The 21,736-nt window shown below is 57.3% G+C and overlaps 7 protein-coding genes across 7 annotated transcripts; 2 read left to right on the top strand and 5 right to left on the bottom strand.

Annotated features, from left to right (window-relative positions):
• Positions 1-2,609: 2,609 nt before the first annotated feature.
• On the bottom strand, positions 2,610-5,117 carry K452DRAFT_324655 (uncharacterized protein; the record flags this gene model as incomplete). Its single annotated transcript, XM_033544719.1, has 3 exons — positions 2,610-4,088; positions 4,139-4,885; positions 4,944-5,117. 3 exons carry the CDS (start codon positions 5,115-5,117, stop codon positions 2,610-2,612), a joined length of 2,400 nt encoding a protein of 799 aa, XP_033401509.1.
• Positions 5,118-6,896: 1,779 nt separating this feature from the next.
• On the top strand, positions 6,897-7,665 carry K452DRAFT_125660 (uncharacterized protein). Its single transcript, XM_033535227.1, has one exon. It carries the CDS (start codon positions 7,027-7,029, stop codon positions 7,516-7,518), a length of 492 nt encoding a protein of 163 aa, XP_033401508.1. The 5' UTR covers positions 6,897-7,026; the 3' UTR covers positions 7,519-7,665.
• Positions 7,649-8,893, top strand: K452DRAFT_125663 (uncharacterized protein). The gene has a single exon (XM_033535228.1). The coding sequence runs from the start codon at positions 7,814-7,816 to the stop codon at positions 8,621-8,623; it is 810 nt and encodes a 269-aa protein (XP_033401507.1). The 5' UTR covers positions 7,649-7,813; the 3' UTR covers positions 8,624-8,893.
• A 1,723-nt stretch (positions 8,894-10,616) lies between these two features.
• Positions 10,617-14,417, bottom strand: K452DRAFT_356170 (uncharacterized protein; the record flags this gene model as incomplete). The annotated part of the gene is made up of 9 exons (XM_033546024.1): positions 10,617-12,841; positions 12,898-13,046; positions 13,359-13,614; positions 13,650-13,708; positions 13,746-13,876; positions 13,959-14,095; positions 14,116-14,131; positions 14,177-14,258; positions 14,300-14,417. 9 exons carry the CDS (start codon positions 14,415-14,417, stop codon positions 10,892-10,894), a joined length of 2,898 nt encoding a protein of 965 aa, XP_033401506.1. The 3' UTR covers positions 10,617-10,891.
• Positions 14,418-16,935: 2,518 nt separating this feature from the next.
• On the bottom strand, positions 16,936-17,612 carry K452DRAFT_221121 (uncharacterized protein; the record flags this gene model as incomplete). The annotated part of the gene is made up of 2 exons (XM_033536499.1): positions 16,936-17,183; positions 17,399-17,612. 2 exons carry the CDS (start codon positions 17,610-17,612, stop codon positions 16,936-16,938), a joined length of 462 nt encoding a protein of 153 aa, XP_033401505.1.
• K452DRAFT_315958 (glycosyltransferase family 25 protein) lies at positions 17,557-19,590 on the bottom strand. Its single transcript, XM_033543910.1, has 3 exons — positions 19,229-19,590; positions 18,931-19,163; positions 17,557-18,860 (listed from the first exon to the last, which is right to left on the bottom strand). Exons 1-3 carry the CDS (start codon positions 19,406-19,408, stop codon positions 18,053-18,055), a joined length of 1,221 nt encoding a protein of 406 aa, XP_033401504.1. The 5' UTR covers positions 19,409-19,590; the 3' UTR covers positions 17,557-18,052.
• A 1,462-nt stretch (positions 19,591-21,052) lies between these two features.
• On the bottom strand, positions 21,053-21,696 carry K452DRAFT_125573 (uncharacterized protein). The gene has a single exon (XM_033535226.1). It carries the CDS (start codon positions 21,513-21,515, stop codon positions 21,171-21,173), a length of 345 nt encoding a protein of 114 aa, XP_033401503.1. The 5' UTR covers positions 21,516-21,696; the 3' UTR covers positions 21,053-21,170.
• Between the last annotated feature and the right edge of the window lie 40 nt (positions 21,697-21,736).

Raw genomic sequence — 21,736 nt, 5'->3', positions numbered from 1 at the left:
GAACAATGGCACCTGCGATCTGCCGCTCCACTCGCAATGTAGATGAGGCGGGAGCCCAGGCGGGGTACACAGGGGTAAGGACGTGCAGATTCACTGCATCCATTGTAATAAGCGGTTGCGGAAGCTTGGTAGGCTGAGGGGCGAGCTCTTGAGAGAGAAAAAGACGCAAGAAAGGAGAAAGACTAGAGAAGGGAGCGGATAGAGCGGAACGTGAGGAACTGGTGAGAAATTGGAAGGAAGGGAAAGATGAAGGCAAAGACGAAAAGGGAAAGTACCTACCTGCCTGCCTGCCTTCCCCGCATCCACCAACACCAACACCAATATCACCATCACCGTCACCATCGCAATATATCCCATACTACAAACACGCACAAACACAAGACACACTGAGCACTAGCGTAACAACCAATAAAGTGTAAAAATCTAATAAGCAATAATCTACTATACTAAGTAATAAGTGTATCCGTATGTACAGTACTATGTATCTATCAGCCATCAAGCCAATCGTTATTAACAATTAACACCACTCGCACCCTGTCTGCCCATCGACGAACCTCCCCACACCCACCCCGCGCCCAAGGCACGCACGCATCATCCATCTACAAAAAAAAAAATTCTCCTAGCACGACGACTAGCACGGCGAGCACGCGCGCGACCAGCCAACCAGCCCAGCCCAAGCAAGCCCGTCAGCTAATCAGCCAGCACGCAGCCGCCGACCCTCCACACTCCACAGCACAACACACCCACCCCCGCCCATCACGCCACGCCACTACCGCCGTCCCTCCACTCGCCATCCAGTTGTACGCACAACAAACACCACCTCCCACCCCCGCTCACTTACCCTTCTAGGCATGCCTATGTCCTTGTCCTTACATACGTGTATGATCCGCACATGGGCCCCGCACCCACTCCACCACCACCCAACCAACCAACCAGAAACCCTCTAGTACAATAATATAAACAACCATTATGTATATGCTTATAGACAGACAAGGTGTCAATCAAGCGAACAAGCAAGCAATCGCGCGTGGACATAGCCAGCTGAATTCGACGTGAACTGGACTGGACTGAATTGAACTGAACAGGACAACGGCAACAGTATAACAGCGCCGTCGGTCTTGGGGGTATGAAGCGAACAGCAAAGAACAGCAAAACAAACAACAATAATAAAAAAAACGACAAGAAAATAGTATGAAATGGTAAAAGGTGTGTGGAGGCAGCGGCCAGCCAACCCGCCAGCGCGCGCGCCCGCCCGCATGCATAGTGCGCGAGCTCGTGCGCTGCATGCCCACCGCGAACGTGCGCAGTGTGTATGTGCGCGCGCACACGGCAGCCAGACAGCGCAATGGCGTCGGCAACGGCAACGACGGGTAGCGGCAGCGGCGCCAAGATGACAAAACAAAATAAAACGAACAAAGGAGGCTCTCTCAGTAGTGTGTAGTGTAGTGTAGTGTAGTAAGCCGATGCCGAGCAAGCGGGTATGAAGTGAGTGTGTGCAGTGCAAGGCGCAAATAATAGCGCGCGTATGTGCGCGGAAAACCACGCAAAACAAGCAACGCAACGCAAGGCAACGCAAGCAAAGCAACGCAGTCAAAAAGCAGTAAGCAAGCAAGCAAGGCAAGTGTTTCCCAGCAAAAAGTATCCTGTCCCGTCCCTGCCGCCCTGGTAGTAGATAGTAGATAGTCAAAAATAAAAAGGAAAAATAAGCCGATCCGACTCCCTCGACGAGAGTAAGTAGTAGTAAGTAGTAGGAAGAAACCCCATCCCTGACACCGAATGCGATGATTGATATCTGTGCAGCGCACCAACAACACCGTAATGAAGAAAACGAAGACGAAAGAAGCAAAGTTGAGCCGCCCGATTCTTTGTTCGCTTGCTTGCCGAGAATGTCACACAGAAGAAATATAAATAAAAAAAAAGAGAAGCGGCGGTAGGTGGTGAGAGAGGAAAAGAAAAAAAAGATACAAATCCCAGGTCAAAATCACGCCACAGAGGGCGGCGAGTAAGGCGACAGCGACGGCAACGCCAACGGCATCGAAATGGCGACGCACCCCGTCGCGATGCCGCAGATGCAGAAAATCGAAAAACGGAGATGGCGGCAAGGAAGATGGCGCGGCAGCGAAGGTGGTGGTGGTGAGGTGCGTGGTCGTAGTGGTGATGATGATGGTGGTGGTGATGATGGCAGCATCCAGGACCCCCCTGTCGACCCGACCGACCGGGGTCCTGAAGCCAGAAAACAAAAAAACGCCGTCGCCCGCCCAAACGCCGAAATGCTCCCTGCTCCTTCCGTTTTGAGGTGGTGGGTGGACTCCTCCCCCCGATCCGTTCCTGACGGATGTCCCTCTGCGCGAGGAACACGTGTCGCGGGGCTTCGTAACCTTTTGGTATCAAGCCTCCGCTTAGCCGCGGCCGCCAAAGATGGTGTGGATGGTGTGTGAGAGTGAGTGAGTAAGAATGTGTGGTAGGCGGGGTGGGGGGGAGGAGTTGTCTTTTCTCTTTTTCTTCTTTTTTTACGATCGCCATCGATCCATTACAATAATTATCGTATGTGCAAAGAGGTAACAAAGGTCCGGGAATAGAAGGCGTGTTCCGCTATCGGAGAAGCGCTATCACCGGTACGCGGCTTGTGCGGCGAAGATGCTTGCCGCGGCCGCGGCCGCCCACTCGTTTTCGTCGTACGGTGGAGTCGGCCACTTAGGGTCGTTGTTCGAGGCCCGTTGGGGCTTCGCAATGTCGACGGGCTTCGACGGGGTCGAGGTGTAATCGCCCTGCCCAAAGCCCACTCCGTTGCGATTTGCCGACGGCGAGGGCGTCAGGTACGACGCTGCAGGGTAGCCATCCGAGGTAGTCTGCTGCAACGAGGGCCGCACAGCTTCCTGCGCAGCTTGATCTTGCCTGACCATCCGCTTGGCAGCCTTTTGCGCCGCAGTTAATGCCTCGTCGAGCAGCTCCTCCTCCTCGTTGGGCGTCTCGTAGCGAGCCGGCGGGTTCGTCTGCTGCTGCAGAGCCTTGCGGGTCCTACTCGAGATGGGGCCGCGGAGACTGCCTTCTCCTCCTCCTCCACCGCCGTGAGGCAGCGAATGGTGACGCTTGAGCATGGGATTGCTGGCGACGCGAGGAGTAGTTTTCGCGGTGGCAGCAGGAGCGGGCGACATGGTTTCCAGGCTATACCGCACGTGCTGCAGAGCCTTGTCCATCTCCGCAAAGTCGGACTGAGGATTCGAAGTAGGCGCAGGAGGGGGGTCGACGTTCATGTTGTTCATCGAGTGACGGTTGCTGTTGCTGCTGCCCCAAGGAAGGCAGGCGGTGCTGGCCTCGATGTCGTCGGCGGGCGAAGGAGGGCCGCTGTTGTAGCGGCCAGATAGCCTCCTCGCACGCTTGCGGAGATGCGAGAAGAAGCCCTCCTTGAAAGGATTCGACGGCGATGCAAGACCACCGCCGTTCAACGCGCGCTCCGCCTCTTGCCTGTGAAGGTCCGCATAGTGGTTGCCATGCGACGCCAGCGACAATTGCCTGCCAATCTTCTTCGACGCCCTCTCATCCTCTCCTGCCCTCTGATTCGATTGCGCAGCCGCCGTGTCCGCAAGGGGCGAGATCGGCTTGATCGAGGGTAGTATCGGAATGGGCGCACCGTTGCTCGTGACGCCGTTGGTCCACGTCGCCCTCTTAGCCGCATTCGGCCGTTGCTTGGTCAGGATCGTGGGATCCGAGGTGTTGGCGTTCTGCGGCGAAGGGCGAGGCGAGAGCGTCTGCGAACCGCCGTTATGCTGTGGCACCGCCGGCGCACTATCCCGCGCCACTAGCGACTTGCGGAACCACGACGACGTCTTGGATGTCAAACTCTCGGTGCCGGACTCCTTACCGGAAGCGGTGCTGCTAATGTCGGAGTGCTTGCGACCGAGGAAGCGCGATGCAGACGACTTGGGGCGGAGGGGGTCGACGGCGTCTTGGAAAAATTCGTGGCACAACGCCTGTGTCGACGTCGGGCGGTGCTTGGGATCCCACATCAGACACCAAGTGACGAAGTTCGCCAAGCTCGCAGGCCACTCAGGCGACTGCAGGATCGTGTCCATGGCGTGGGGCGCCATCTGCAACGTTGTTAGTGTCAGGTAGATTTCAAGCGAGCTGCCGAAATTACCTTGGGGAACGAGAAGCCCAACTTCTGGGCTAACCTGACGCCATCCTTCCATTCGCCGCCTCCGACCTTGGAACCATGCTTGTTGACCCAGCTGCCCGGGCTGCCCATGATCTCACACACCCTCCAAACCTGATCCACCTCATTGCCACCGGGGAACAGCGGCTTCAACGTAGCAATCTCCACCGCCATGGCGCCAATCGCCCAAATGTCGACGGGCGCCGAGTACTCTCCGGCCCTCAGCAGGACCTCGGGGGCGCGGTACCAACGGGTCGATACGTAGGTCGTGAACGGCAGTTTCGAGTGGGTTTCTCTTGCGAGACCAAAGTCGGCGATCTTGATGGTGTACGAGGGCGGGGTCGAGGGCGGGGTGACGAGCGAGGAGTAGCGCTTGAAGGCGTTGCCGGTGTCCGGGGCGGAGGTGGAGACGAGGATGTTTTCGGGCTTGATGTCGCGGTGGAAGAAGTTGTGTTCGTGGATGTGCTCCAGGCCGGAGATGATCTGGAAAAGGATGCTCTTGACGGTCGAGCAGTCGAGCCTCTTGTGGTCCCGGGCCTTCATGAGCTGGTAGAGGTTGCCGTCCATGTACTCCATGGCAATGTGGAGCTTCTTGGTCATGGGGTCCAGGAAGATGTCCAGGGCAGGAACGAGGTGCGGGTGGTTAGGTAATGATCGCAGGAAGATGACCTCTCTGAGCTCCAGGCAGTGGTTGAAGTTGTCAAACGACTTCTTCATCGTCTTGATAGCAACCTGCAGGGACGGTTAGGGGGCAGGTTAACGCGTGGTGAGGCGGCGGGAGAGCGCATACCAGGGTGCCTCTCCGTGCAATGTGAGCGCCTGCGCTTCGCACACGTGCCAGCGAGACGCTACCGAAGCTCCCGTCGCCGACATCCTTGAGGACTTCGAACTTGTCTTCCAGGCAAGCGGCGTTGTGGGAACCGGAAGACCAGCCCCGATAGGAGGAGTCGTAAGCAACCGTCATGCTGGGCTGCTCGGAAGCGGCCTTGGTGAGAGCAGTCGGGATTATGAGGGTGGAGGGAAGCTATCCGAGTCAACTCGGGGACGTGGCTCGGGTCTTGGCACGGGGGACAACTCACCAGCCGGACGGCAGCTGCGGGAGGGGGAAAAAAAGCGGCGGGCGGAACTGGGGGGGAGGGGGGGGAGGTGGGATTGAATCTATACGGGAGTCGTGCTCATTGCAGAACAAAGGACGCGCGCGAGAGAGAGAGAGTGAGTGTGGGTGTGTGTGAGAGAGTGAGACTGGGGTTGGGCTTGGAGACGGTGGTGAAGGGAGGGAATCAGGGTCCAAGAAACAACAGAGAGAAAAGTGCGGCGGCTGTTTAGAAAAGGGCTTGCAGGCCAACGTGGAGACAGTCCAGGACCACGGTAGACGGGAGGCGTGCCGGAGAGTCGGTTCGTTTTAATCGATCAAAAGGAGCAACGCCCTGCCTCTAGCGGGCGCTGGGGCGTGCGCGCCGAAGCGTGATGGGAATCCGTCGTGATCTTCGCCCAAGGAGCCCTCGGTGATTTTCGTGGGAGCGCGGCCTGAGTCGCGCCGAGGCAGGTGGGCAGCCCTTTTCGACGGCCTTTCTGGAAGTCCAATCTCGCCTGAGGGCTGGTTAGGGACCGGGCCCACTGACGTCGAGATTAACGGGCTATGGTGAGGGGGCACGGGGGGCACGCGGCCGAGGATAAGAATAATGCGCGCGCAGAGTGAGCTGGCCGGCCAACGGACGCGAAGCGGTGAGGCGTCAGTGTGCGAAGGGCGATGAGTGATGGGATGGGTGGATGGATGGATGGATGGATGATGGAGTCAGTCAGTCAGTCTTCATTCTCACACACACTCTCTCTACTCTCTCTCTGCCTCTGACAATTCCATCCGCCGCCGCCACTACCAACAAGAATTGAGAGAGAGATTGCTACAATATCGACTAGCAGCGCGCGAGCCCCCTGGGCAAAAGCGGCATCAGCAGCAGCAATCAGCAGCAAAGCAGCATCAGCATCTCGCGCATTAACTATCGCCTAGTGACTCGGTGCCACGTTGTCGCAGGGAGGGAGGGGGAGAACGATGCCCCCCCTTTTTTTTCCCGCGCGAAGGCCAGGCCTCCGGGAAATTGAGACGCTAGCTTGGGCATCGTGCCCGCAATTGGCCGGACGCCGGCGCCAGCGGGAGTCAGCGCCCCCTCCCGCTGCCCCGGCCGCCCAGCGCGCGTCGGAGCCTGATGCTGCCCTCTGCGTCTCCAAACTTTCTCCAATGCCTGCTGCAAGACATAATTCAACCCATCGTCTTCGCCCGTACCATCATGGACATATCGCCTCGTGCTGTGACACCAGCCTCTCCCGCCCCGCCCTGACCTTGACCTTGCCTTGCTCGTGGCCTGCGCCGTTTCACTTGCAGCCCGCCCGCTCCCGCTCCCCGCGCCTCCCCTCCCCTCCCCCCAACTAATCCAAGCCATCAAGCCAAAACACCGTAATTGCAGTGCCCATCCCGCGTTTCTATTTGATGTTTCCTGCCTTTTTGTCCCTCTCGGTCCCGAGTGAAGGGGAACAGGCACCGGCGATCCGCCTGCATCATGTGTGCTCTGTAGCACATCCCCCACGAAACATGGCCGCCTGTCAACCCAAGATGCGACCATAATTGACACTTACGTATCACGCCGTAACGGCCGTACATGCGTCCTGTCTTGCATTCTGCAACGCCAAAAACAAGACGAGTCCCCCCCGTCGGACGGGGAAGCCGCCCCTCCTCGACCTACCTGATCCTTCGCGGCCCATTAGCTCCATCGCCTCACCTTCAGGAGATGTCTTCCGACGCCGTCGACGTTGACATGCGAACGCGTCCCCACGAATGCAACCTGCCTTTCTTCAGCTCACCATCTGCGTGACACGGCATGTCAGCCCGCCCCTCCGCTCCGAGTCCCGAAAAAGGGAGCTCGCGCACTCCAAAACTCTATCCCTCGGCCCAAAATGCTCATCAGCTGGGCTCTCTCTTTCCTCCCTTCTGCACGTCATCGTTCCCAACCTACAGGTCCGCAAGAACGCAAAATCCAACGTCAGCGCTGACCTCGTCTTTCCCCGCCCGAACGGCGGGATCAGCCCGCTGCTCACCTGCCCGGGGCCCCATACCGCAGCTCCTCCTGATGATGAGCCTTCGCAGCGGATCTATCCCCGTGCCTTGCCAGCGCATGCAGGGCGCGGCTGAGCATATCCCCCAGATCCTGCTGGCGCCGATCGAGAGGGCCTGTGTCTTGTTTCTGCTTTTTGCATCCCGCGCGACGACGTCTGCCCAGCGCGCCGCGCCCCTCCCCTCCCCGATCCCGATGGGACGAATGAACGAACGAACCCATCAAGGCTGGCGGGCACTGAAAGAACAAGGTAGGTAGCAGGCAGGCAAGCTACGCCCCAGTGGTCCCCAGTGACCCCGGTGACCCCAGTGCCCAACACCCCCTTGCGGCGTAGGCTGCAGCAGTGCAGTAGCAGCATGGGATGGGATGCCGGGAGGGGGAGTGGCCGGAGTCCGGGCAAGGCACAAGTTAGTTAACGGCAGTGATATGGGCGCCCCGCCATGCATTAAAGCGCAGGCGACCGTTTGCGGGCCGCCAGAAAAGCAAAAAAACGAGGAGAGAGAAGCGACAGGCCCACAGGGCCGGCGAAAGAGAAAAGAAATGAGGTCAAGTCATGCGCCTGTCACTCACTCTCCGGGAAACGAAGCACGCAACGCGTAAAACCGCACCGCCGCACCCTGTAGCCGCCAATGCTTTTGGCGAGCCTGTGCCTTTTCGACGCGTTCGCCCACGCGCCTCCCCTGCTTGCTTGCTTGCTTGCTTGCTTCTGCTGTTATCGCCGTGCCTGATCAGTGTAATCAATCAACAATCTCGTCCACGCGCTCTTGTTCTTGTTCTTCTTCACGCAGAAGGGATATTCCCTCCTCGCACCCCCTCGCAGCGCGAAGGATTGGTTGGCCCGCCGCCATGGCGGCAGGAGGCCCGGCGCAGCGCAGTGCATCGCATCGCGTCGCGTCGCATGGCAGTGGCAAGGCCAGGCATGGGCGTGAAGAATAAATTTGGGGCCCGCGACGGGCGTGACACCCCACCGTCCGAGAGAGAGAGAGAGACGCCTCACCCACGGCGGGCCATGGGCGCTGGAAAGCGTAGCTCAGCCGAAAAGAGGCGCGCCTCAGCCGGCGCGGCGCTGTTTCATCGGCAATCGCGACGAGCTCGGCAGCGGAGAGCCAAAACGCGCGGGGCCAAGAGCGGCGCTGTGCTGTGCTATATTTTGCTCCTTTGCCGATGCCAGACAGAGGCTCATCTATCTCGTCCTGCTGCTTATTTCCTTTTTGTTCCCGGAGCGGGCGGGCGGGGAGCAGCAGCAATAGCAGCAGGAGCAGCAGCACGTCGGTCGGTCGTATTCCCGATGCTCGTAGGTCGTGTGTCTGTCGTCGGTGGTGATGTCGGCGGTGCTTTGGGTGCAAATAACACTTTACCTTAGACTATGGTTCCAGAATCCAAGTCACACACACACACACACACACAAGGCACATCTCCAGAGCGACGGCGCCTAGCGCTCGCTCCGCCCGCCGCCGCCGGCAAAACTCTGTTAGGTTCCTGAGTAGCATCATCATCGACGAACACCTTCCGTTTCTTTCCTCGCTCTGGGGCCCATCCGCAACAAGCTGTGGCAGAAACAGCGGCGGTGCGAGCTGCGCCAGCCTAATGCGGTTCGGGGAGCGCATGATGGCGTGGCGGGCGGGAGGCCTGGCTGGCGCTGCGCCCGCCGCTATGGCCGCCGCCGCCGCCGCGCCATCGCCTAGGTAATTTTGTCTTGTTGTTGACTGTTTACGATGGCGTGGCCGCAGTCCTGGTCGGCTCGACAGCAAGTTTTCCCTTTTTTTGCCCTTTAGTTTTTCTTTTTCCGCTCTCTTTTTTCCTTTTTCCTTGTCAGTCGCGTGTGGGGGCCCCGGTGGTGGGGTTGCGTTGCGCCGCGTTGGGTAGCGACGGTTCCATATGTCGATACCTAGGTTAGCGGATGCGCGCCGAGTGATATGAGACTGGACTGAAAAAGCGACAACGAACACGTGAAGCGTGGTTTTTGTGGGGTTTGGGTTTTGCGGACTGACTGCCGACTACTCTGCTCTGGGCGTGGTCTACGGAGTAGTTAGTTCGTAGCTAGTTAGCACCGGACATGTTTGTGCTGAGTGCTGACTGGGCGGGTTGCTGCCAGACAGACTGGCAGCAGCAGCAGCTAGGCAAGGCGCTGATGAAAGCAAGCAATTAGCAGCGGCCTACGCCGTACAGTACTCCTACTCGTACCTACGCTGGGACAGCAGCCCAAGCCCCCAAACAGGCAAAACGCCACGCCACTCCACGCCTACAAGACAATAACGCCACGATCGCTCGACCCCAAAACCACCGGCCGTCTTCCCACTTCCAACTTCTAGCACCACACCTAGCACAGCACGCGCGCCGGCTTCCCTCAAAAACGCCTCCCTCCCACCGGTCAACGACAGCGAACAGCACACTGCACAACACTCACACACCACGCATATCATGCGCCATCATCCCTACCCCTTCCTTGTAGTACCCCGTCCTCGCTCTGCCGCACCACGGTATCAGGGATCCCTGAAGTACTGCCTCGCCATTCTGCACGAACTACTTACGTCCCCAACAAGCACAAGCACACGCACACGCACACGCACAGGCTAGGTACCCAGATCTCCAGGGTCCGCTCCTATATCCCAGTTCGCAGTTCGCAGGCCGCATCACCCAAGCACGAGCATGCGCGCGCGATTCTGGAACGCCCGTCGCGCACAGCACAGACCTTTCCTAACCCGCTTCTCGCTGTTGTCTTGATCGGGTGTGTAGTAGTGTAGACAGTAGAAAGTAGGGCACACGCCCTCACCGCCTCCTCTCGCTGAAACGACGATGGGGCGGGTGTGGCGCGGGAGGCTTGCTTGCTTGGTTCCGCTGCTGGGATGGGCTGGGTTGGGGTTGGGTGGGCGGGCTGGGATCATATGGTGAGAAGGGCTGCGTGTGGCAAGTGTCTGTGCCAGACCGGACCGGTTTGGTTGAGCGCAGACTCCGCGTGTTGTTTGGATGTGGTTGCTTGCTTGCCTGTCTGCTTGCTTAGTCGGTGGTGGTGTGTGTTGTGCTGTGTGTGCGTGCGGTGGCTGGATACGGGTAAGAGTACCTTAGGGATGTTGAGGTTTGAGGTGCTGTGGTGACTGTGCTGCTTCTTTGAAGGTGGTTGGTTGGTGATGTTGAGACAGCCATGCCGTGCCGTGCCGACTGACTGACTGCTTTCTCACGAGATCATTGTCTGGGCCGTTGCTACCTAGCTCTGCCGCTTGAGAAGGTAAATACCGTAGGTACCCCATCTAGGTCTAGCTAGCTGGATCGATGAATCATCCATGGAGTTTGCTACCTACCCGCCTACCTACTTCTGTCCAAGACCTGATCCCAGAGCACAGAGTATCAACTCTGCTCACGAGACCCCCATGCAGCACGAGCACGAGCAGGAAGCCGCAACTCAGTCACGGAAGAGCGTTGGCGTTTATCTTTCTTTCTTTGTCCATTCGTTCGCACTACATAAGTCTGTCTCATCTCATCTGGAACCCTACCATCTATACCCAGGAGGAGCAGCTAGCTACCTAGGCAGCACCTTAGTCCAACACCCTGCGCTAACAGCATAACCCCACCCCACCCCGTCCTCGCGATATCTTCAACCACACCTGAAAACACGTCCCAAGACTCGTCCACACTACCACCCACCGCCCACCGTGCCCGCCAGCCCCGCCACCCGCTCCACATCACTCGCCTTCTTCGCCTTGCCAACATCGCTCTCGACTTTTCTAAAACTCGTGCACGTGAGGTCCTGCACGCGCACGCCCGTGACCTGCGCCCAGCGGTCCAAGACCGCATGGATACGGCGGGGGGAGATGCCATTGATCGCGTCGTCTTCTGTTTCTTCCTCTCCCCCTACACTCCCCCCATCAACACCATTCGGTTTCGGGCCGGGGCGCTCAAGCTCGAAAGTCCTGTTGCCATTTGTTTTTGCGTCGCCGTCCCCTTCAACAACAGTCGCGCAAGCCGCGTCCGAGGCATTGATATCCGCCATATCCACATCCGCGTTATCAATCTCCATCTCGTCTTCCCCGTCCGAGCTGCTGGCCGAGAAATACGCCTCGTCGACACGGCGCAACCACTCCTTTTGTTCCTGCGGCCCCGGCTTCCGCGCCGGCACGCCTTGCTCCTCGACTTCGCGCTGGCTGGCGCCGCCCTGCGCCCGCACTTCCGCCAGATCGCTGACTTTGATCTGCCCGCCCCCGTTCGTGCAGCCTCCGGGACACGCCATGACCTCGACGTACGCGTACTCGCTGCCCGCGTCGCCCGCCGCGCCCGCAGCAGCAGCGCCCGCTTTGGCGCCGGGCCGCCGTGCGCCGCCAACTGGTCTGGCGCCGGGCAGTCGGCTTGCCCGTGCTGGCTTCAGCCGCCGCACCAGGTTCTGGATGTTGCGGAAGCCGTAGTAGCGCGCGCTCTTGATCAGTACGGCCCCGTCTGGCCCGCGCAACACGTACTCGACGACGTCGGCGTTGCGGCCGCGCTCCGTGTGCAGCGTTGCGCCCGGGTGACGGTGCACGGCCAGCGTGCGCATGATGTGGTAGAGGTAGCCGCCGGAGGAGCCGGCAATGGAGCCGCCGTTGCTGTGGCGGGCGGAAGTCGGCGGCGGAAAGAGGAAGGCGTGGAGGTCTGGGTCCGGGAAGGCAGTGGTGTTGGTTTGAGGTAGAGGGGTCGGTGGCAGCGAGGGGAAGTGGATGTTACGGCTGCTGGCGAGCATGAGGAGCTCGCGCGCGGTGATCACGCAGTCGACGTCTCGGACGCCGGTTGCGGCTTCGGGTGCTTGAGAGGGAAGCCAGGCCGTGGAGGTGAGCTCGGAGCGGCTGGCTTCGAGCTTCTTGTCGAAGCAGGGCATAACGGCTAGGTGCCAGACCTGGTTTGGGGAGATACCGTACTTGCGATACAGGACGGATTTGATCAGTGTCCCTGTTAATGCCTGGGGCGACTTCATGCGCGAGAGGTGCGGAAGCACGTAGGGATGCGTCTTCTCAGCGTAGCAAATCCAGCCGGGACAGGCAGACGTGAGGATAGGCTTCTTGGGTGCGGCGGAGGCGGAGCCCTCTTCCCCAGGCTTGGGCGTCGAGGGATTCTCCAGCGCGGACATAACCTCGTCTGCCGCCAGCACCAGCGTGGCTTCGCGCACGACGTTCGTGTCGATGACCCACGTGAAGCCGCTGCCATGTGCGCCGCCGCTCTTCAGTCCCTGCGGCCCGCTCAGGAGCTGCTCGATCATGTATCCAGCCTCCCGCTCGCTGACACCGTACGTTGCGGCGATGCTCGCGCGCGCTTGCGGACTGACGCTCGCCACGAATATCTTCGCCTCGCTCATCGCGCCTCCAGCTGCCGTGCCGTTGACGCCGTTGTGGGTGCCATTCGCCAACCCGGCCCCATGCTCTTGCGCCAGCCACGGCGGTGCCAGCTCTGGACACGAATCCAGCGTGTTCAGGACTTCGGTGTGCGATTGGAGGGAGACGAGGACGGCTTCGGCGGAGGTCACGCAGCCGGAGCACGCGAGACAGTCGGTGAGCGAGATCTGGGCGGGCGGAGCATTTGCCGCCGCAACGCTGTCTTCGGTAGTGACTTCATACGGATTCTGGCAGAGGATTAGTTGGCATTTGCGCTAGGACACGGAGTCGAAGCAATGCCTACCGAGCTGTCCTGGGCCTTGGCGGGCAGCGTCTCTACGGGTTTAATACATGCGACGCCAGGGGATATGAAATCGTTGAGATCGTCGGCGGAGAGAATGGCGCTCATGGCGGCGAAGGTGTGACGTAGGAACGGAAGTACAAGGAAAAAGTCTAGATAAAATAGCAGAGCGGGGGGTATCGAGAAGGGAAAAAAGGACAGACAGAGAGACAGGCGCAAGGAAAAGAAAAAAAGCAGAGTCGGACAATCAGTCAGTAGTAGTCAGCGGAGAAGGTCGTTGGGTTGCTTGGAAATACTCGAAGTTCAGTTACCGCCTGTCATCGCGCATGCAGGTGGCGGGTCCGGCAGCCTATCTTATCGCCTTGCTTTCTAATCTTTTTCCATCCTCACCGCCTGCCGCTTCCGTCGACACTTCTTTGACTTTCTTCCACCAAGCCATCCACTCCCGCCTTCTCTCCACACACCCATACTCTCACACAACCAACGCAAACACTCGATCCAGCCATGTCGCAAGCCTACCAACCCCCCACCACCGGCGGCAACGCCTACGGCGGCGCCGGAGCCGCCGCCGGCAGCTTCGAGGACACCGCCCGCCCCGTCCAGTACATCTGCGGCGACTGCGACGCCAAGGTCGTGCTGCGCCGCGGCGACGCCATCTTGTGCAAGGAGTGCGGTCACCGCGTGCTCTACAAGGAGCGCACCAACAGGTAAGCTAGGGCTCTGCGCGTCGCCAGCGTTTGCTTCGCGAAGCGCACGCCGCTAACGGCGTGCAGGATGGTCCAGTTCGAGGCGCGGTAATCGGCGAGTGATGCCACTACCTCCTTCGTATCCTCCGCTGGGGACGCACGCACATCTACCTCCTTGCTCGCGAGCGATTTCTAGCGCACGAGCGCGGCGTTGAATAATAACGATAACGATGCGACCGTCACCTTTCCTGCGCAACAATGGCCAGATTTGCGCGCGTGTCCGCGGAGCAGAGACACTAAAAAAGTAAAAGCAAAAATAGGCAGAGAGCAAACAGGCGAGTAGGCGAACAAAGCACGGCACGGCGTTGTGGGATTTACGTTACCAAACGTGTTATACCTTTTTCTTTAGACCAAATCACTGAACTGAGCGCGCGCTTCTTTTGCGGCGCAGAGCGAGCAAGCATGCATGCATAGCAGCTGGGACTGAAATCGGAACTTTGTGTCTGACTGAGTGACTGGATCAGTGCATACGTACGGCCTGTATGCTCGGCCTACGAACAAGTCACCTGTCTCTTTTTGTCTTCCCATTATCGTACCGGCGGCGACGGCGACGGTGGTGGCGGCAATGGTTGTTTGGTACACCACGGCACAACATAATACCACTTAGTCCAAATCCACCTGCGCGCATTTCTACCTACTACGCTATATAAAAGCCATACCTACGGCCAACGTAAAGCCAAACCAGATAGACAGCAGACTGAATATTCCGACAGCACAAGCACCAGCACAAGCACCAGCACAAGCGCCAGCATCGGCGCTAGCACCGGCACCAGACATTTGTTCCCCAATAGCGCGGCCAACTTCGCCCAGCATTAACGTTTTATCCGCCTTTATTATATTACAAGGGAACTGGTACTCAATACACGCAGCTAACAGTGACGACGCACATCATGCTTAATTGTGTGTTGCCGTTGTCTGCGCCTTGTGCTGGTGCTGGACTTAGTAGCGGGGAAATGGTGGTGAGTGCTGCTTTGTGAGTGTGTCAATTGGTTATTTGTTTGGTGGTTTGTGCGTGTGCGCGTGCATGGCGCCTGCGCTGTGTATGATGTCGCAGGATAATGGCTGAGGCCGCGTGAGAGAGGTCTGGTGTGTCGGTTGGACTGGTGGCGGCGTTGGGTGCGGTGGGTTTGCTTGTGTGTTGGTGGTTGGGGTGGGTCGGGTCGGGATGGGGTTACGGTGGGTTTGCTACTTCTGTGAGATAGTGTTCTTGTTTCTTTGCTCTTAATTGTCTGTTTTGGGGAATGGGGAGTGGGTGGGTCTGAGATCTTTGAATGGCTTTCATACTACATCTAGCTTAAGGAACTTAGGCTTTGAGGTGTTAGGAAGGGCGTTTTATACTACTGATCTTACTGTAGTGACGACTATACGCTGCTAACGCTGTCAGAGCCTCCTTCATCTTTCGCCCGCAGAAATGATGGTGATAAAGGTTGATGTTGCTTAGAAAGGGACTGATTCCTAGTACACGCAGCAAAAGAAGCGCGCTAAGTGTACGTACGAGCATAAATAAGTAGAAAAGCTGCAAGCTTAGGAGAAAAAGGAGAGGAGTCCTAGAACCACGCGGAAAAAATGTTCTTGCTGACATTGAAGAGAAACGGGCAGTGTTAATAAAATAAGAACCCTAACTACAACCGTTACCTTGAGCAAGATACTGAGAAATGTCTGAGATGATGGCCAAGGCAAACAGTAACGATAGACAGTATGGTTGTGCATAGAGCAGCGCTACCAGCATATTTCACTGATAGTGGGGATCAGCAGCACGGAGAGATGGTAGTAGATAGTGATGTTAACAGGGTGTGGCGCAAGTCTTGCACGTTCTGGTGTCAACGATACTTTCAGGCGAAAGACACAGCTGCATGGGTAGACCTCAGGTGTGTCCGTCAGGAATCCGGTCAATTTGATAGTTTCTCGCGTCTATATGACGGCCAGGCACAGAGCAAAGAAAGAGCATTAAGTAACTGACTTTTATATGCACGGAAGAGACGGAAACGTCCAGTCCAGTACATGTAGATATACACCTCTCGTAACTGCAAACATTAGCAAGTCATCAAAAAACAAGCACTCCACAACAAACCCTTCCAAAACAAAAGCCCTAAAGAACAAGCAAAGCAAAGCTGTCAGCCAGGATCACTCCGATAACTCTCGTTTTTTCCAGCCTTATTACAGTCAGTTGCTACACTACAGCCTTACCCCTTACACCACACGTTTATCCACTGCAAGGGAATAAGGATCTTAAAAGAAAACGTGTTCTTTTAGATAGCAGCATATATACCTCTATAGGTAGTAGTAATTTAGGAGGACAAGCGGCGTCTAATTCCTCGCGCCCAGCTTCACAAAAGCAAATGCTGCAAAGCAAAGCAAAACAAAGCATCTTCCTCACCAGCCCAGACAAGCCGAGCACAGCAACGAAAAGGCACGTTTCAAACGGCGGCCAAAGTTGCGTCGACCCGCAGTAGTGCAGCGCGAGTGACACGGTGGCAGCGGCATACGAGCGAAAAGCCCGCAGCCGCCGCACTAGGTCCAAAAACTAGTTAATCACGAAAATGCGCCTCCGTGGAGGGCTTCCAAGCGATTAAACCGGGAAAGAACAGATACTGCATTTAGGTCTAAGCCAAATGGCAAAGAGAACTGGAGAAGAAAGTCGGAGGGAGGGAGGGGGAGGGGCGTTTATATATGCTAGGAGTGGGGGACGTGCGTGCGTGGTGAGGTCATGGGAGAAGCGCGTGGAAGGGGGGAGAGCTGTGGAGAGAAGCGCGTGGAAGATGTGTGTGTTAACTGGGGGTGGGTGCTTAAAATGGCATCGTCTTCTTTCTTCGTTCTCATTCCGAGCTTTGTTCAGTCAATGCAATCTCTTTCAATCCTTTCATAGATACATAAAGACCATACTCTTACCCTCTCGTTCAACTAGCATCTGTCACCATCAAGCGAGGTTAGCCGCCTAAAGAGATTGTGATGCTTGTACGGAGTGGAAGCTTGTAGTTGTGTACGCTCTAAAGCATTCTCATTAATATCTAGAAGTTAGGCTTGCAGCTAAAAAGGAAGTAATTTAATAAAAAGGGACTGCTTATATCGCTTTCCTATCTTAATGAACAGTGACTCTCTTGATAACAAGAAGCATCACCTCAGTGCCTCAACCCACGCCCACCCCATCCTCTCACCCTTCCCCAGCACCAAAACCCTCTCCAGCACCAACCCCTCAAGCAATCCCACGCCCAGCATCCCTCCAAGCCCCCACCTCTCCACCTCCCGACCCCTTAACCCTCGCCCCCTACCTCCACCCCCACCCCAACACCGCCACCTACCCCTCATAATAAAAAACCTCCTCCGCCCTCCACCACCAAGGCGGGACGGCATCATCATCAGTAGCAGCAGCACTCCCCTTCGCACCAGGCACCGCACTCTCCTGCATGCGGTCCGTAAGCGCCCACCACGCGCGCACGCGCTCGTTCGCGCCCATGCACGCCATGTCTGCGTCCCAGTCGGTGCCGACGTATTTGAAGGTTGCGAAGAGCGTGGGGCGGGGGACTGGGGTCAGGAATATCGAGTCTGTGGAGTGGTAAGTGAGCGTGAAGGGGGATGGCGGCGGCGGCGACGACGACAACGACGACGACGGGAAGAACGGAGAGATGAGTAGTAGGAAGAGTATTTAGAGAAGGAGTAGGAGAAGAAAGGACAAAAACCCGCATAAAGAAAAGTAAACAAGAAGAAGTAAACAGCACAACAACCAAAACACGCCCCAAACAAAAGAAGCGCACACTCACAGTCCCTGATGCCAGAATCCCGAATTTGAGCCAGCACATCCGGCCACACAGCCGCATGGCAGCGTTTATATTCCTCCAAGCACTCCGGGCGGAGATAGACTAGCTGGGCGACGCGGACGGGTTTGGTTGTTCCAGCGACGCCAGTCGCTTCAGTAGTGGCAGGAACTGTTGCAGCAGTAGGAGTTGCAGTGGCGAGATCTGAAGCAGCGGCCATACTAGCAACAGAAATCAAATCTCCAGAGAACTAATAGGGAGAGAGAGGAAGAGAGTACAATCTGCAGACAGAATGAACAAAAGATATTTAGTTAGCAAGCAAAGCGCGCACGCCGCCTCTTTGACCGCAGCGCGCTTCGGTGTTCGGTACAGTAGGGCCCGAGGCACCAGAGGGGTTATTTACACCGATGCCGATGGGAGCGGGGGCGTAAGTTGCTTTTGTGGGGAGGTGGGTGCGGTTATGTGATGCTGGCTGGGTTGTTTATTTGTATATATATGAGGCGTAGATAAGGTGAACAAAGAGCTCTCGTGTTTAGCTGAGTATCTTGATTCATGCTATACGCCGAAGCACCGACGGACCAGCGCCAGCGCGTCCGGGCCTAGGTATGTATGTACCTATTCTCTCTCCTCCTCCTCCTTTTCCCGCTCCTTCTCTCGCCCTCACGAAGTCCACACCTCGCGGTCCTCCTCCGTCGGCAAACACTGCGTCAGCCTCCGGTCGCCGCGGTGCGCATTACAGCGCGCGCTATACATGATATTAAACGTGAAGAAGCGACTCGGGCGAGGCGCCAGCAGCGCCTCACGCTCGCCCTCGCCCCGATTCAATCCCTCAACCAGACTGCCTCTCCAGGGCGCCCCCTCCCCCTCCTCATCCGCATCCGCATCCGCATCTACAACGCCCCTCTGATGATGCACAAGCTCAGGCGCCACGCTCGCGCAGCGCAGCCCTTTCCCACGTTTCGGGCTCTCGCGGCACGCAGCCCCAAGCGCGTTATCGAACGCGGCGGCAGCCCCCGCCTTCGTGCGCTCAAGCACGCGCCGCGCCCCCGTCCCCGAGACGGCGTACGCGAACGTGCAGGCGCACTCCGGACGGCTCAGGACGGCGCGCTCGTGGTCGTCCAGCCGCGTGTACGCAAAGCGGTTCGCGTACGCGCTGAGCGCCTGCCCGGGGAGCTGCGTCGTGTCGTTTGGCGCTGTGAGGCGCGTGCTATGTGGCCCGTAGAGCGAGGTGCAGTGGCCGAGCCAGAGGACGTCGAAGCTGCCGGTGTAGGGCTGCGTGCTTGGGTGTGGGGGGGTGGCGGTGCTGAGGTTGAGGGGAGAGGGCGACGCGGCGCCGTCCATGTCTGTGTAGAGGCGGCGCAGTAGCGTCGGGATTGCGCTGTGCGGGGCGAGTTGCGAGCGGATGCGGACGTCCCAGTCGGCGTCGTCTTCGAGGATGAGCGCGCTGCTTATGTTGTTGTCGATTATGCTGTTTGAGTGTTAGGTTAGTGGTTTTCTTCTGCTGTTGGCTTCGGCGAAGTCTCATGCCGTTGACGTACTATTGCAAAGCGTCATGGTGCGCCAGCCATGCAAGCGCTGATCCAGTCCCTGGCTTTTCGGTGTACTTGGACCCGCTGTCTTGGAATTCCTGGAGCTCTTTCTCTGATACGTCGCGAGATTGGTGGATGTCAATGGAAAGACCGGTACGGTTGGCGGCGGCGATGAGGCCGCGCTGGCGCCATGCTGTTGGCGAAGACTGGTCCTCGGAAGAAATTGCTATTATTCTCTGGAACTGTTCTGAGCGTCAATGTCTATTCAAAAGTATGCGTTTATTACAGAAGCAAGATCATGACTTACCCCGAGAGTGGCGTTGGCGAGTTCGCCACTTGATAAGTCTCCAAGCGTCAGTCCTGGCCCCTCTGCATGGCACCATGTGAGGACATAAAATTGCCATAGGAAAAAGACGGTAGCAGAGGCAGAAACTAAGAAGAAAGCGCGGCCGGATCGCATCGTGGAAAGTGGGGTTGGCAGCAGCATCGAAGCGTCAACTACGCATAATCATTGGCTGGTCGACGCGGCTGCAGTGAAGTGGTACTTGAAGGAGGCGCAAGATGCAGCAAACGCGATGACAAGATTCCAGAGGCCAGCGGCAGAGGTAAGTGTGTAGATTGTTGTGCTGCGGTCGCTACGTCGGTTTAAAGCTGAGCGCGTGACCGGAGATGCCGGAAAGACTGTTGTGCCACCCAGCTGAACCGGCCGATAAGGTACATGTTGGGCACCTGTTGGCGCCTCCATGGCCGTCGTGCGATCGCTTTTCCAGCAAAAAATATTGCACTATAGCTGGCTCCGGTATAAGCTTGAGTGCGGCGAGATGAGACGCTGGGTTGGGTCGAGGCGTGCCCGTCGTTGATTGGTGCGCTGCTACCCCACACCACACCCTGCGGTCCCTGCCGAGACAGTGGCATGGAAGCCAACTTTATTTCAGCCTTAGCATATGCACCGCAATCTCTTCGTCAAGAAGCCATTTGGCTTATAGGCAGAGCACAAAGAGTTACAACTACCTCACCACCATCTACGGCGCATCAGTGCTAGGTATTGATCAAGGCCCAACCACTTTGTGGAACTTACTGCTTTCATCATAAGTAATGTCGCCAGTGCGGCGTTGACCCACCGCTAAAACCTTTCTGCCGGATGCCCGGCTATCGAAGCTCCTTGGACCCTGATTCCGAGATACCCGGTCGCAGATGTTGACAGCTACACTGTCGCACCTGTACACAAATCCAAGCCGTTGCCATGTCCACGAGAATTTTATTTTGACTACTACAACACAGTGCCAAGTGCCGTCCATGCAAGGCTTGGCTTGTCCCCACCACATGCTGCCGAACGGCGGGTGCAAAAACTGTTCCGTGTCTGGTATCGGACCACCTCCAGTTAATGTCTCGTCCTGGTATCCGAACACTGCCCGAAAGCTGCGTCCACCAGGACGGACTTGATTGGGCCCTTCGATATTGGTCTTCCTATGTCAACGTTAAAATCTCAATTGCTCCTTTGACGAGTTTTGGGGAACTGTGTTGGCACTGTTGATGCCTGCGGAAATGTTGTGAGTAGTTCCTAGTACTGGAAATTTCCCTGCAGATGCTCTAAGTGACATTAGAATGAAGCTACTGGTGTCGCGACCTGGAAGAGCGGGATTAGTTTGCAGCGTACGCAGTGTGCTATAGAGGCACGCCGGCTGTCATCTTCAGGGTGGGCTCCTTCCTTGCGTATAGGCTAGTCAAAGGCATCTTTGACAGCCAAACCTTACCGTTAATCACCGACTCTACTCATCCCGTCTCTACTCTTATCTCATCCTGAGATAAGCAATTTTCCTCTTCGCTAATCTCTCATACTGTACGGACTTTGCAACTTCTCTTCTCTGTTCTGCGTACCTTCCATCTCTTTCGAGGAAACTCTCAAGCACTCCATAGTGCCTTTTACTCTAGTTGCCGCGTTTAACCTCTGATGCAATGCTGACAGACTAGAGCTTCGTACAAATGCATACTGCTTGGAGGAGCCTTTCGGCATGCTGCTCTGTTTTCCAAATTCCTGAAGGATTCGGCTAGGGCGATAATTTGAGAAAGAGGACAGTTGAGAGGATCCGTATGCACAGAGGCAAAAGGAATGAGTAGATTGAAAAGTACACAAGGGATCGCTGCAGTCGTGGACTCGGACGAGCTACGTGTTCTGTGTCTGCACAGACTGGCACGCCTGAACAGGAGCCGGAGGCAGAGATAGGTCTGTTAGCGGTGCCCTTGGACCGCTAGAGTGAGCCGATGGCTTTGGCGAAGGCGGAGGTGGAGAGAGCGATTGCATTGAGAACGAGATATAAATTAAGTACCGAGTTCATGCGAGTCACAAGCGAGGCGGCCTCGGCTTCCCCCGCGTATAGGGACAACGTTTCTCCGGGCAGCAATAGGCAGGACCTAACCCTGACAAGCACGGCCAGCCCCTTGAAGGATGATAAGGCCAGACGAAGGCGCTCGGCGGCTGCGTGAAACATAGCTACATGTCCCCTGGGCTGGGCTGGCGGCTCGCCTCGCTCGGCACCGTTGTCCCTTGCGGATCTCGATGAGCTGAGATGAAGATTCTCGGCGATTTTGCTCATGCCGGCGGAAATGAGCAGACACGGCCAAGCCAGACGGACTGCGATGTTGCGCAAGACGGGGCGTGGCGAAGGAGCACAACTCGGCCTCTGCTCTCAGTGTTGTGGTGCTGTTTTTGGAAGCGCCCGCCAGCGTCACTGGCATCCTAGGACGCGCTGGCCAATCACATGCCTGCCCTGGACCAGAGGCGCAGCCCGGCCTGATAGCCGTCGCGAAGCGCGCG

Source organism: Aplosporella prunicola (assembly GCF_010093885.1).
Source record: "Aplosporella prunicola CBS 121167 unplaced genomic scaffold K452scaffold_4, whole genome shotgun sequence".
Taxonomy (NCBI): Eukaryota; Fungi; Ascomycota; class Dothideomycetes; order Botryosphaeriales; family Aplosporellaceae; genus Aplosporella; species Aplosporella prunicola.
This window is presented reverse-complemented; position numbering and strand designations above follow the sequence as displayed.